The sequence below is a fragment of the Eucalyptus grandis genome, chromosome 5, assembly GCF_016545825.1.
Source record: "Eucalyptus grandis isolate ANBG69807.140 chromosome 5, ASM1654582v1, whole genome shotgun sequence".
NCBI lineage: Eukaryota > Viridiplantae > Streptophyta > Magnoliopsida > Myrtales > Myrtaceae > Eucalyptus > Eucalyptus grandis.
The window spans coordinates 1-13,493 of NC_052616.1; the positions used below are offsets into that span (position 1 = coordinate 1).

General features: G+C 40.4%; 1 protein-coding gene across 2 annotated transcripts; it reads left to right on the forward strand.

Moving 5' to 3' along the window:
* Positions 1-3,232: 3,232 nt before the first annotated feature.
* Positions 3,233-12,802, forward strand: LOC104443316 (phenylcoumaran benzylic ether reductase POP1). 2 transcript variants are annotated; one of them, XM_010056645.3, is made up of 5 exons: positions 3,233-3,538; positions 4,909-5,043; positions 5,809-6,046; positions 6,488-6,691; positions 12,458-12,802. In XM_010056645.3, the coding sequence occupies exons 1-5, from the start codon at positions 3,356-3,358 to the stop codon at positions 12,622-12,624; spliced, it is 927 nt and encodes a 308-aa protein (XP_010054947.2). In that variant the 5' UTR covers positions 3,233-3,355; the 3' UTR covers positions 12,625-12,802. The 2 variants fall into 2 exon arrangements, with proteins under 2 accessions (XP_010054947.2, XP_010054946.1); XM_010056644.3 differs by lacking the exon at positions 12,458-12,802 and adding an exon at positions 6,778-7,148 and having other exon boundaries at positions 3,240-3,538.
* The last annotated feature ends 691 nt before the right edge of the window (positions 12,803-13,493 follow it).

Below are 13,493 nucleotides of genomic sequence, written 5' to 3' on the forward strand. Positions count from 1 at the left end.
TGAAAATCTAGGATGCCACACCCCCGTCGTGTGATGTCTGGCCATCCAACTCCAACCTGTTGTCCCGCGTGTTGAGCCTATCCCCTAAGCCTCCTCAGGCCCAGTCAAGCTCTTGTCCAGCTGCCTAAGCTGTCTTCATCGCCTTTCAACCACTGTTGATCATCGCCATCGCCCGTTGCAGTCGTCCACCAACCACCTTGGCCTTTCTAGCTCAGCCTTTCAACCCAACAACCAGAAGCTGAGACCAGCAAACCTCCATGGGCTTCGAGGCCCATTTAGGATTACCTCCGGGCCTCGTAATGTGCCGTTGCTTCGGAGTTTGTTGCCCGTCTCCGATTTTCCATCATCATGGACTCATTGGATTTCAAAACCGGTGAGTTTACTCACAAAACTCTGCTTAGGGAGTTAATTATGCTTAAGGGTTGGTTAGTTTAAGCTACGTATGGTTTAGGTGGTTAGTTAGAATGGTTTAGCAATTTAATTACTCGTTATTGCATGTTAGTTGGTTAGATCAGCTTAATTAGCAACTAGTTATGTTGTATTATATATCTAGATAGGTTCGGAAATTTTCCGAGCCCTTTTTGGTATTTAATCAAGCTTTTCTGACCTCAGTCTCTACTTATGGCATTTATTTGTATTTATTTAATTAATTTGAGTATTTATTTACGTATTTATTAATTTTCGAAAATTATACCAGGATAGCCGATGACCGGAATTTCGTGCCGATTGCAATGTTATGCTTGGTTTATTTAATTGAATGCTAGATTGTGCAAATTGAGTGAGAATTATAATTTTGGGTATTTATTCCTAAATTAAGTAATTTCGATATTTAATTTGGAAAATACCGAGCATCGGTTTACAGTGCCAAAAATATGTTTATGGACTATTTTAATTAGTGGGAATTTCTAAAAGAAAGATATTAAAATTTTGGCACATACTAACCATGTATCCACACACGATTATTTGATCGAGTATTTTCACTGTGGTGATTTATCAGCTTGAGTAAGCCAAGATCATTTTATCAGCTTGAGTGAGCACGATCTATATATACATCAGCCTATGATCATTTTACCAACTTGAGTGAGCACGATCTATATATATTTATCAACTTGAGCGAGCTATATATATATATATTTATATCAGCTTGAGTGAACTATGACCATATATTGCAACTGTTGTGAGTAGTGATGGTATCAGAGGATTGATATATGGTATTCAATTGATAGATAGTAATGTTGGTTTGGAATTGAGCTAATTGACTAGTTGATCGATGGTTCGATTTGAATTGAGTGGATTGGTTAAGATCATGAACTATACTGACTTGCAGGAAGGAACTGTCGCGAGGTAAGTCCGCTATCTTGTATGTGTATAAATAGCTTTTAGGTGTATTTCCTTCCTAGTTGGAGTTTAGGAGGTAAACTTGTTGAGACATCGTCTCACCCCATCGTGGACTGACATTTACAGGTCCTTAGATGGTTGTTCCTCTTGAGCGTTTTGGCCAGTCGAAGAAGGTCACCGAACAGATCTCTTAGATTCCCCTTCTTGGGAGCCAAGGAGATTAGGTCTACAAACTCGTGAGATCCATTATCCGGGATGATGCGGGTCTATCTAGAGGGTACCAGATCAATTTAGATCGTGGTATCGTTACGAGCGAGATGGACCTAGAGAAGGTCCCCTTTGGAATCTAAGATTCTTATGTCGGTGCTAGAGATCATTTTTGGCAAGTGTACGATTGACTCTCCTAGTGGTTCAGTGGTAGACCCGAGTTCCCTGAAGCTAGAGACCCTCGAGCCTTCGGTTGAAGATTCGAACGCTTAAAGGACTAGTAGTTCTTTCATGTTTGGTAGACGTGTGAATATAAAAGTGTGTTCTGATTTTCAAAATTATGGCCCTGCTTTTCTATCCCATCTTCGTGTTGTCATGGGATTTATTTATTCGCTTCCGCATGTACATTAAAATAAATGGGCCGGTGACGTGTTATGGGATGTCGCAATTTAATCGACCACCGAGGGATGGGCACGCATTCAAGGATCGAGGTGTGACATAGCTCATTGCCCATTCTATACCCTTTAAAAAAAATTGAATTGGTATAGATGTCAAAGGTTTAATAACTTTATACTAATCACTTCATATATGGACACTCGTAATGCTACTTTTTTCTCACATAGAGGTTATGAATTACAAAAATAGTAATCTTGTATTGCCTAATTAATTAAAGAAGGGTAATCTTGTTATCAATCCTCCCTAGAAAAAGACTTCATAGAACCTCGAAGCAATAGCATGGCGACTATGAAGCTCTATGATATCATGCTCTCATATAGATGTAGAGTAGCTCATTGCCATTTTATACCCTTTTTTAAGAAAAATTGAATTGGCATAGAAGTAAAAGGTTTAACAACTTTCTACTAATTACTCCATATATGGACACTCGTAATGCTGTTTTTTCTCACATAGAGGTTATGAATTACAAACATAGTAATCTTGTATTGCCCAATTAATTAAAGAAGGGTAATCTTGTGATAACCCTCCCAAGAAAAAGAATCCATTAAACCTTGAAACAATAGCATGGCGGGCTATCAAGCTCTATGATATCATGCTACCATATGGATGTAGAGTAGCTCATTGCCCATTTTATACCCTTTTTAAAAATAAAAAAATTGAATTGGTATAGATGTCAAAAGTTTAATAACTTTCTACTAATCACTCCATATATGGACACTCGTAATGCTGTTTTTTTCTCACATAGAGGTTATGAATTACAAATATAGTAATCTTGTATTGCCCAATTAATTAAAGAAGGGTAATCTTGTGATCAACCCTTTCAAGAAAAAAGAATTCATTGAACCTCAAAACAATAGCATGGCGGCTATCAAGCTCTATGATATCATGCTACCATATGGATGTAGAGTAGCTCATTGCCCATTTTATACCCCTGTTTTCTTCATATGATAAAAGTCAACGTAAAAAAGTATTTTGGACTAGTTCCTCATCAATTACAATTACTTAAATTCATAGCACCATCAAAATTAAATTTTCTTGTTTGTTTGCTAAGTTAACTATTTTATTTCTCAAGAATTTAAATAATCACTTAAATGAAACAAAATCGTTATCTTCCATCTATTTTCCCACTTTCCATGTACCATTTTTCTAGTAAAGGATAACCTCAACAAGAAAAATTATTTCAATGATAAGACGATTACACCCTTCCAGAATCATCCAATGACACTCCGTCCCATCATGAAGATAAGAACCCCCACCTTTTAGCTCTCTCTCTCTCCAGATACAGCAAAGTCACGTCAGAGACCGATCAAGTTCGCCGGAAAACACCACGCCCGCTGTGAAAAAACCCTCCAAGATGGCAGAGATGAGCAGAGTCTTGGTGATCGGAGGTGCCGGATACATCGGAAAGTTCATCGTGAAAGCATGTGCAAAGTCTGGTCACCCTACCTTTGTTCTCGAGACGAAGTCCACACTCTCCAACCCCGCCAACGCCGAAATCATCAAAGGTTTCAAGAGCTTAGGCGTGAACCTAGTCCATGTGAGTAGTTATTCCCGTGTGATTCCGTTAGTTTCCCATGTTCGGTGCTGCTTTGAGGAATTGAAGCATCCCTTGCCATTTGATCTTGCTTGGAATTCCGAGAAATGTCTTTAATTTTTGGGAGAACCCGGGACACAATTCACCACAGCCAAACGCAATCTATGATCAATTTCTCCCCTGATACTAAATCAACTTAAAATCTCTTAGCCCCAGGAACAATCAGCAATGTATAGCCTCACAATATGCATAATAAGTAGACAAAGCAAATAACGACACCAAGGATTTAACGTGGAAAACCCAATGCGGGAAAAACCACATACCGCCCAAAAACATCCACTAATCACCAAGAATAGCAGGATACACAAAGTATTATTCTCTAGTCACACACTAGAGACTCAACATCAACATTACAATTATCTTTTTCTTACCACATAGGTAGACAAACAAGTTGGGAGTAAGAAAACCTTAACCACAACTGGAGAATTCGGGGATGGTTCTCAACAAAAAAAAACCATCAACTTGTAAGCCTCGGTCTCATGAACAACATACTGAAATTTGAGCCGATTCCATCAATATTTGGCCTTCGAATCAAAGCCGCAAAGTTGCAGCCCTCTTCTTTTCTTCTCTTCTCCCTTGCTTGCAGTTTTCTGTTTCTCTCTCCTCTCTTTTCTTTTTTGACGGATGCACACCTCCACGCACGACACTCCACTTCTTTATATTTTGTTTTGTTTTCTTTTTTATTTAATGCTGGTTGGGCCTCACATGAAGGTGGACCCAGCCAAAATTTAATCAATAGTATCGGAGTCAATTTTCATCTTAATCTTTCACAATATCGAGTTGATGGAGTCACGTTACAATTCAGCGTGCTTTTTCTCTTCTCTGATATTTCGGCCTCGTAAGTTGGCGAAACCAGAAACAATCTCCCTCTCGTTTTTCACACTAATTGACGAATCTCCTCAGCTTCGCATGCTGAGACGAACGAGTGCATTTTTAGACGAGTCTTATGAAAATTTCCATATGTTTCGTACTGTGTAGATGAATTTTTATTCAGAAGTACATGTCGCTGATCTGTAATTCAGATGTCATTGCAAATACCTTGTCGTAGCCTTTCAAAAGATTGGTAGGTAATGCATGGACAAGAATTCTATGGATAGCGGCTTTTTTTTATAAAATATATATATATATATATATATATATATATATATTTCTCACAACAGTTTTTCTCGTCTGGTGAAGGTATTGAAGTCTTATCTGCATTAGATTTCGTATTTCTCCTTTTTCATAGTCTTCCTACTGGCCAAAATTAGATTGGTTGATGGTTGCTGATTTTATTGATTGTTTGTCCATGTTCTTGGTTATTTGATTCTCAGGGAGACATATACGATCAAAAGAGTCTGTTGAGTGCGATTAAGCAGGTTGATGTGGTAATCTCTACTGTGGGGATACCACAGCTAGAAGACCAAGACAGGATTGTTGCAGCCATCAAAGCAGCTGGGAATATCAAGGTTGTGCCGTGTCTAGTAATTTCATTTCGAGTTATTATTCTTTGTTTAGCATTTGATTGACGATATACGTTGGTGTTAGTTGTTAGCTTAAGTATTTTCTTCGAGTATGAATGCATCACGTTCTTGTTGTGGGCTCTGCTTTGATGAAATGGGGTGGATTCACTTTTTATTTGTAGACTTCACTTCTTTCCTTTTTAAATGGTCATGACTTTGTGTAGAAGTCGTCGGTGAAATTTGAGGCTAACTATGTCAAATTCAAGTACCGGACAATGCCGGCTTCACTGTGGTTATGTTTTTTCGTCTAGGTCATCGAAAAAGTCAAAAGGTTTTAAAAACTCAATATGGATTACCGTCGTGTACCCTGCTCTTTGATTGATAATGAGAAACATGAACTACTTAATCCTTCAAGTGTGTTTTTGTTCTATTTCTACGGTGAGGAACCAAAAAATAAAAAAACCAAACAGAAAGTTTCCCGGAGCGTTACCAAACAACACCTTAATTGCTAGTCTTGATTCACTTACAATAATTTTTACTCTATTATAGTCACATATTGAAAAAAAAAATGAAATATAGTCTCATATAAGTTTGTTTTTATTGTTGCTCTATTAGAGTCACATATTGAAGAAAAAGTGAAATTCAGTCTCATATAAGTTTGGTTTGTCTTTTTGCCATAACTCATGTAAATTTGTTGGATGAGGGGAATACACTCTAGTTTTTGTTGATTTCTAATAAAAATGTCTCTTGAATCAATTATTTTCTATTTAGAGATTCTTGCCTTCAGATTTTGGAAATGATGCGGATCGTAACAATGCTGTGGAGCCAGCAAAAACTGGATTAGCTATCAAGGCCAAGATTCGCCGCCTTGTTGAGGCTGAAGGAATCCCGTATACACATGTGGCTTCTAACTCTTTTGGAAATTTCCACCTTCGGACATTGTCACAGCTCGGGGCTACAGCTCCCCCTAGAGATAAAGTTGTCATCTTGGGGGATGGAAATGCAAAAAGTAAGAAGCAATTCGTTGAAATGCGTATTCTAATGAGTTAAGTTCTTTTTTTTTTTTTTGTACATTAACAACGAATTAATTACAGTAGTGATCAGAGTGAGAGGCGATTCTTGAAGCTTGATAATTTTAGGGTAACGTCCTTGTCTAGAGATAATGGGGCTCTTACATCCATTTGTCTTCAATTTTAGCGACTAATATATGATATGATTCTATTGTGGTTTATCTTGGCATAATACCACCTAGCGGGCAGATCATGAAGGTTCTCTTTATGTATTTGTTTGGGAAAAGAACATATGAATGCATTTGTCTGCATGTTGTCTAATAAATCAGTTTGATAAGATTGTTCTTCTTCAAAGTGAGCCGAAAGTAACCCTAGGAAGATAGATGGCTCTGTGATTTATTTATTAGCCAAACTGTAAAACTCTCCCCGTCAATATGCAGCGGTGTTTAACAATGAGGATGACATCGGCACCTATACCATCAAAGCTGTGGATGACCCAAGGACCTTAAACAAAATTTTGTATATCAAACCTCCTGCCAACACCTACTCGATGAATGAGCTCGTGTCTTTGTGGGAGAGAAAGATCAACAAGACCCTAGAGAGGGTGTATGTTCCAGAGGAGCAGGTGCTGAAGAATATTCAAGGTTAGGGATGCATTTCTATTGGATTTAAGTGCCTGAAATCCTCTCTATTCTCTCTGACATTTAAAGCTTGTCCGATCATATTGTAGAGGCGGTGGCTCCACGCAACCTGTTCTTGGCATTAGACCATTCTGTCTTCGTGAAAGGAGACCAAACGAACTTCAAGATTGAGCCATCATTCGGAGTGGAAGCTTCGGAGCTCTACCCCGATGTCAAATACATGACTGTGGATCAATGCCTCGATCAATTTGTTTGATTATCAAAACCGAACATGCTTATAAATTTCTCACATCTCCGTGCAGTAATAAATCATATAGGATGCTGCTTCATAGGATCCTAGTGTGAAATGTCGCTTTTGTTGATCATCACATGGCATGTACAACCCCCAAGTCTGAGGACACACTATAAAGTATGAATGTTCAACGTGGCATGTCTCTGCAGTGCTTGGAGAAGTTGCTTCTGTTTTGGAGTTTGATATGGGTTCATGGGCCAATCCAAGCTAACACCAAGACACGGGTTTCTCTATTTTTGTATGTCATATTATCTTTCACGTCTAAAAGAATAACAAGTTAAAACAAGCGTAAACCAACTGTTAAACTTGTCGCAATTTTGAATTATTATTAATGTTTTGGGGGATTCCGATCTACTTGACCAGACGGTGCAAGTAGATTAGAATCGGCGTCAGCTAGATTAATATACTAATATGAAGATAGATACCGCCAGGCAGTTTGCAAGTGTTAGAGGTGTTAGTAAGTGGAAGTTCGGTAATGCGAACCGGGAGGAATTTTACCATCACTTGAGAGTCCCAAGTGAGAATGATCATATATCACAATGGAACTTTGTGACAGGCTTAGTACTTATACCATTTGAGGATAGTGGTCAATCAATAGATGGAGCCGGTTCACTTCAATACAGTACGAATAGATCTTGTTTTGATTGGGTATATCGAAGTGTGTGAGTATAAGATAATTCACCGGCATTGAGTGCCGAGGATGAATTATATTTCGAATCTAGATCAGAGGTTACAAGTTTGGCAGAGTTTTCAGAGGGTTCTTTCTTAAGCAATGAATAGCAAAGGATACAGAATTTCAGTGGTGAAAAGAAAGTGAAGGAAAGAAAGATCACAGGCTAGAGTCAGCTCAATAATCAGTTACTGCAATTGTCGTGATCAGAGTCAGAGGTGAACGACAGAGTATCATACGTGAGAAGCTCAGTTTAGTTGTTGGTTTAGAAAGAGTAGATTTTGTGTACTAAGATGGTCTCCTTGGTCAAAATGGTCTAACAACGCCACGAGACCGAAGAAGCGGCATGGAAAAATGAGACTTGATGAGACGACAACACCCCCACCTTTTGTTTAAGAATTGGTAAAGGTTTAAATTTTGAGGACGAAATTTTTATAAGAGGGGAAGAGTTGTGACATCCAGATTTTCGGGCTCTGATTTCGATTAGATAAATTGGGCATTTCATCGACGCGATTTCAGTATTTTTCTCTGAGTTAGCCACTCACGAGATAACTAGACTAGCTGGGTGAGTTATTAAGGACTTTAAGGCGAATAGACTTAAGAATTCGACCATGAATCGATTTCTTGACCGTGCTCATCTTTAGAGATTATTGCGGCATAATATAAAATCGATTTGAAATCAGAGATTGGTTGGTTCGACTGAGATGAATGACTGATCATAGGTGACTCCACTAAATTGGAAAACTCTCGTCGTAGGCATTAATTTGATTTTCTTGTCGTTTTGGTACCATGTGTTCGTATTTGAATCCTCGAGATTTTCACGACAATTGAGAGTTGCCAATGTGTCAAGTGGGATCATCGTGGCTCGAAGAAAATCGACCACGAGTCATTTGTCCTAAAAAGTTCTGAAAACTGCCTGGTAACCTAAGTCACACTAAAAGTGCGTCGGAGTGAAATTAACCGCCAATCTAAGTCCGATTTCAAAAATTGAAGAGTCTGTCATGTCACAGGTCATTTTAGGAACGTTGGTTTAGTCTTAGAAGATTTTTTTTCTGACAACCAAGACTTTTTGGGAAAAGTTGGTTTATTATCATTTTTGTGCAAAAAGGGCCGAGGATTGTTTTGATGGCAAAATTGAGATGCGAGATGGGATCAAGGGTGAGAAACATTGTCAATTAAAATATAGAGGTGTCAATTGGATTTGCAGATGTCAAATGGGGATTGATTGAGAAGCTTTTGATGTTTAATTAAAGCAAGATCTTGAGAAATTCGTAGCACTCTTGGACCCAACATTTTAGACCTCCTTGAACTTCTAAAAAGGGGCTTTTGGTCATGGAAATTGGCTGGCTGGCCAGCTGTGAGGAGGACCGGTCAAAAGGGCGGGGAGACCTGAAGATAAGAAGAGAGGAAGAAGGCCCCACCAGCAGAAGTTGTTCCCTCTCCTCCCTCAGCTTCTGTCGACGCTTTTTCCCCCTCCTTCGGATGCTCACAGCCGCACGAACGCCTGCAGAGTCGACTTCTTCTCTCTGACGCAAAGCAACCGAACCACTTTCACTCTCTCTCCTTTACCTCTCCATTTCCTCCAAGCTCCATGTCGTCCAACAAATCAGCCGAAGCAACCCTCTGCCACCGAAATTTCCCTCAGCTGCCACATGCCCTCACGCCGGTCAACACTTGCACTACCGAAGCCCCTTTGGTTGACCCTACAGCTCCTTCAATTTCTTCCATCCCCTCTCAGTCGAAGACGCCAGCGACTGCTTCGGCCTCGACGTCCCGCTGCCACGTCCCTCAGTCAACGCCAGCTTCATCTTCGCTGCTTCCATCACCGAATAGCCAACGAATCCAGCTCTCCCTCTCTCCTTCGGCAGCTCCACTCACCGAATCCCCCAGCTCACACGCAGCAGCTCCTTCGACAACGTCCCAGCTGCCGCTTTCCTCCACGCGTCCACCGAGCAGCCTTCATTTCCACCGAAATTTTGTTGGTTCTTCGTGTCTTCATCTCGGCCGCGTGAAGTCAAGCTACCGACAGCCCATCAACCCAGCGAGCTCCAGTCCACGCCTGGTCAACAATCGAACCAGCAACGCCCTCGTGTCTTCTCCAATTTCATCGAGCAGCCCACCGTCCGCGAGCAGCCCAGCAAGGTGACGTTCCAGCCTGTCTTCAGCCCACAAACATTGCATTCCAGCCCATTTGAAGCCGTGGGCTTCTATTTCAGCAGCCCATCCTTGGGCCTTCTAGAGCAGCCCACACAATTTTCGTGGCCCAACAGCTGGGCCTATCTTCAGTCGATCAAGTTCAGCCCAAGTGAAATTCAGATTATTTCAGCCCAAGAGAGAGCAACCCATCTTCAAGCAAGATCAGCCCATTTCCAGCTCACTTGAAGCCCAAGAAGTAGGCCCAAATCCGAGACCAAGCCCAGCAATCGCTGTGGGCTTGCGAGGCTTTTGAGCCCGGCCCGAGGGTCCGTCGACGCCGCCAAAAATTTGGATTTCGGTCGCCGTCGCGTCACCATGTGGTGACCCGGTCTCCGCTTTTAAATCAAGTGAGTTTTACTTACTAATGCCTTCTTAGTTTACTAATTATACTTAAAATTTGATTAGATTTAATTAAGTGCAATTAGGTAGTTAGATTAGAGTAGATTAGTGATTATTAGATCATTGTGATGCATGTTAGTCAATTGGATTGTGCAATTAGCGAGTAGGCACGTAAAACTATTTATTGAGTGCTACTTGGGATTTTTCCCGACCCTTATCGGGTGTTAATTAGGCAATTCGGGCATAAGTGAAATTTTTGGGAATTAAATATTAATTTTCGAAATTAATTATTTAATTTTTTATTTTCTGGAAATTCGACTAGGATGGCCAATGACCGAGATTTTATGCTGATGATCATGGTGTAGTCCATTTATTTAATTGAGCTTTATATTGTGTTAAATTGTATTTATTGTATTTATTTATTTATTTTCAAAATTAATTATTTAATTATTTATTTTCCGGAAATTCAACTGGGATGGCCAGTGACCGGAATTTTGTGCTGATTGTTGTGGCGTAATTCGTTTATTTAATTGAGCTTTATTTTGTGCTGAATTTAATTATTTGTGAAATTGTGAATTATTCTTTAATGGAATAATCTTTGGTTATTAATTAGAAAATAACCGAGGGTCAGTTGACAGCACCAAAAGTGTTTTGGTGGACTACAGAAAATGTGGGAGTTAGGAAAGGAAAATATTATGTTTTGGCTAAGGCCGACGGTGTCCCCACACACGGCTATTTTATCGAGAAGGATAAAAGATGGAATGGACCACCGCTCGCGATGGCCGCGCTGGTTTAAGGCTTAGTACTCTATCCCATTGGGGGAGGAGTTCGAAACTTGCGTGGGTCAATGTTCGGTGCAAGCTGCGCGATTCTGTGGTGGGTCAGTGGTGGGGGCCCAGTCCACCCCAGGGTTTACTCCGCCGCAAAGCGGCGCATGGAGGTTCCCTGGGTCACAAAAAAAAAAAGAAGATAAAAGATGGAATGGATTGAATGGTCGGATAGTATATTATATCATCCTACGGGCTATAATATGTCAGCTTAGCGAGAGCAGTATACCGGTGTACTATATCAGCCTACGGGTGATATAGCAGCTTAGCGCGAGTAGTACACTTTATCAACTTAGAGTGAGCATCGGGGGTATACTATATCAGCCTGCAGGCGATATGTCAACTTAGCGAGAGCAGTATGCCGGTATACTATATCAACCTACGAGCAATATGTCAGCTTGAGAGCAGTATACCTTAACCCTATAAGCTTAGTGCGAGCAATACTATCTAATTATCATCTTAGAGTGAGCAGTCCTAGACTATGGTTGGATTTATAGATAATATTGAATGTGCCGACCAAGCATGGGTTGTGATTACATGTAATCGACTAGGTCAATTGATCGATGATTCGATCTAAGTGTGATTTGATATGATTCATTGCTTTGATCTGCTGTTGTGAATTGATTGATCGAATGGAAATGACCATGAGTGGTCTTGTTAGTGTGTAATTGACTAGGTCGATTTGATCAATGCTTCGATCAATGATGTGATTGTTTGCATGCTTATTTGATCTGTACTAATATGTAGGTGGAATCTGAGACCAAGGTAAGTCATCTGACTTAGGTTGTGCATAAGCAACCCTAAGGTGTATTAGTTTACTAATCGGGTCTTAGGGGGTAGAACTTGATGAGACGTAGTCTCATTGGTTATTGAATAACCATTTTAGGTACCTAGATGCAGTAGACTTGGTTTTTGAAGATCTCGAAAGTCCGTGCAGTCTGTTGAAAGCTCCAGTTGGAGTGTGGAGGACGATGACAAGGAGGACGGGGACCCGTAGCTTGTAGAACCTCACTTCTGCTTGTAGACCTTGTTTTTAAACTAGCTTATTGTGAATTAAATCTAATAGTTCACCTTGTATATAAGAGTGAACGATTTTAAGAGTTTGAAATTTAGTCCTACTGTTTTATCCCAATGTTTTATTCTCTGGGGATTTATAACTGTTTCCGCATATGCTATTAAAAGGGAAAGTGTCGGCGATATATAGTCCTTGGATATCGCATTTTAAAATCGACCAAGATAAGGGATGGGCGTGTGCTTGAGGATCGAGGCGTGACATCGTGTCTTTGTGGGAGAGAAAGATCGGCAAGACGCTAGAGAGGGTGTATGTTCCATAGGAGCAGGTTCTGAAGAACATTCAAGGTTAGGGATGCATTTCTATTGGATTTAAGTGCTTGAAATCCTCTCTATTCTCTTTGATATTTAAAGCTTGTCCGATCATATTGCAGAGGCGGTGGCTCCGCGCAACCTGTTCTTGGCATTACACCATTTTATCTTCGTGAAAGGAGACCAAACGAACTTCGAGATTGAGCCATCATTCGGAGTGGAAGCTTCAGAGCTCTACCCCGATGTCAAATACATGACTATGGATCAATGCCTTGATCAATTTGTTTGATTATCGAAACTGAACATGCTAATAAATTTCTCACATCTCCGTGCAGTAATAAATAATATAGGATGCTGCTTCACAGGATCCTAGTGTGAAATGTGGCTTCTGTTGATCATCACATGGCATGTACAACCCCCTAGTCTGAGGACACACTATAAAGTATGAATGTTCAATGTGGCGCGTCTCTGCACTGCTCGGAGAAGTTGCTTCTGTTTTGGAGTTTGATATGGGTTCATGGGCCAATCCAAGCTAACACCAAGACACGGGTTTCTCTATTTTTGTATGTCATATTATCTTTCACGTCTAAAAGAATAACAAGTTAAAACAAGCGTAAACTGACTGTCAAACTTGTCGCAATTTTGAATTATTGTTAATGTTTTGGGGGATTCTTAGAGGCTGCGAGGGAACAAACATGTAGAAAAAGAGGCATGCGCGATGAGTCTGGATAAATCTCTAGCCAAATTCTTATTCCAAAACCTGATATACTGTGGATTGTTGTCTAACTAAGCATTCGTTTGGTTCAGTCTTCCTAAACCAATCATAAGTCAGGAATTTCCAATGAAAAACATATTAAGTAACGCATTTTTTGAGAAAGTAACAGTCAACAACATCTGGTTTCGCGCTTTCTCCCCCACCGAGGGGGAGGGGTTCGAAACCCCGCATCCCCATTGCGCGACTCACCCGTGGCTGGGTCTGTGGTGGTGGCCAGTTCGCCCCGGGTTTACCCCGCCGGCTGCCGGCTGTTCGGGGTTCCCGAATCACCCAAAAAAAAAAATCTGTTTTTAACAAGAGGGTTATCATTTTTGAATTTTGTAAAGAACACGCAGCCTATCATAAATCAGAACTGTTGGTTTCTTTTCTATCTCAATGGAGGT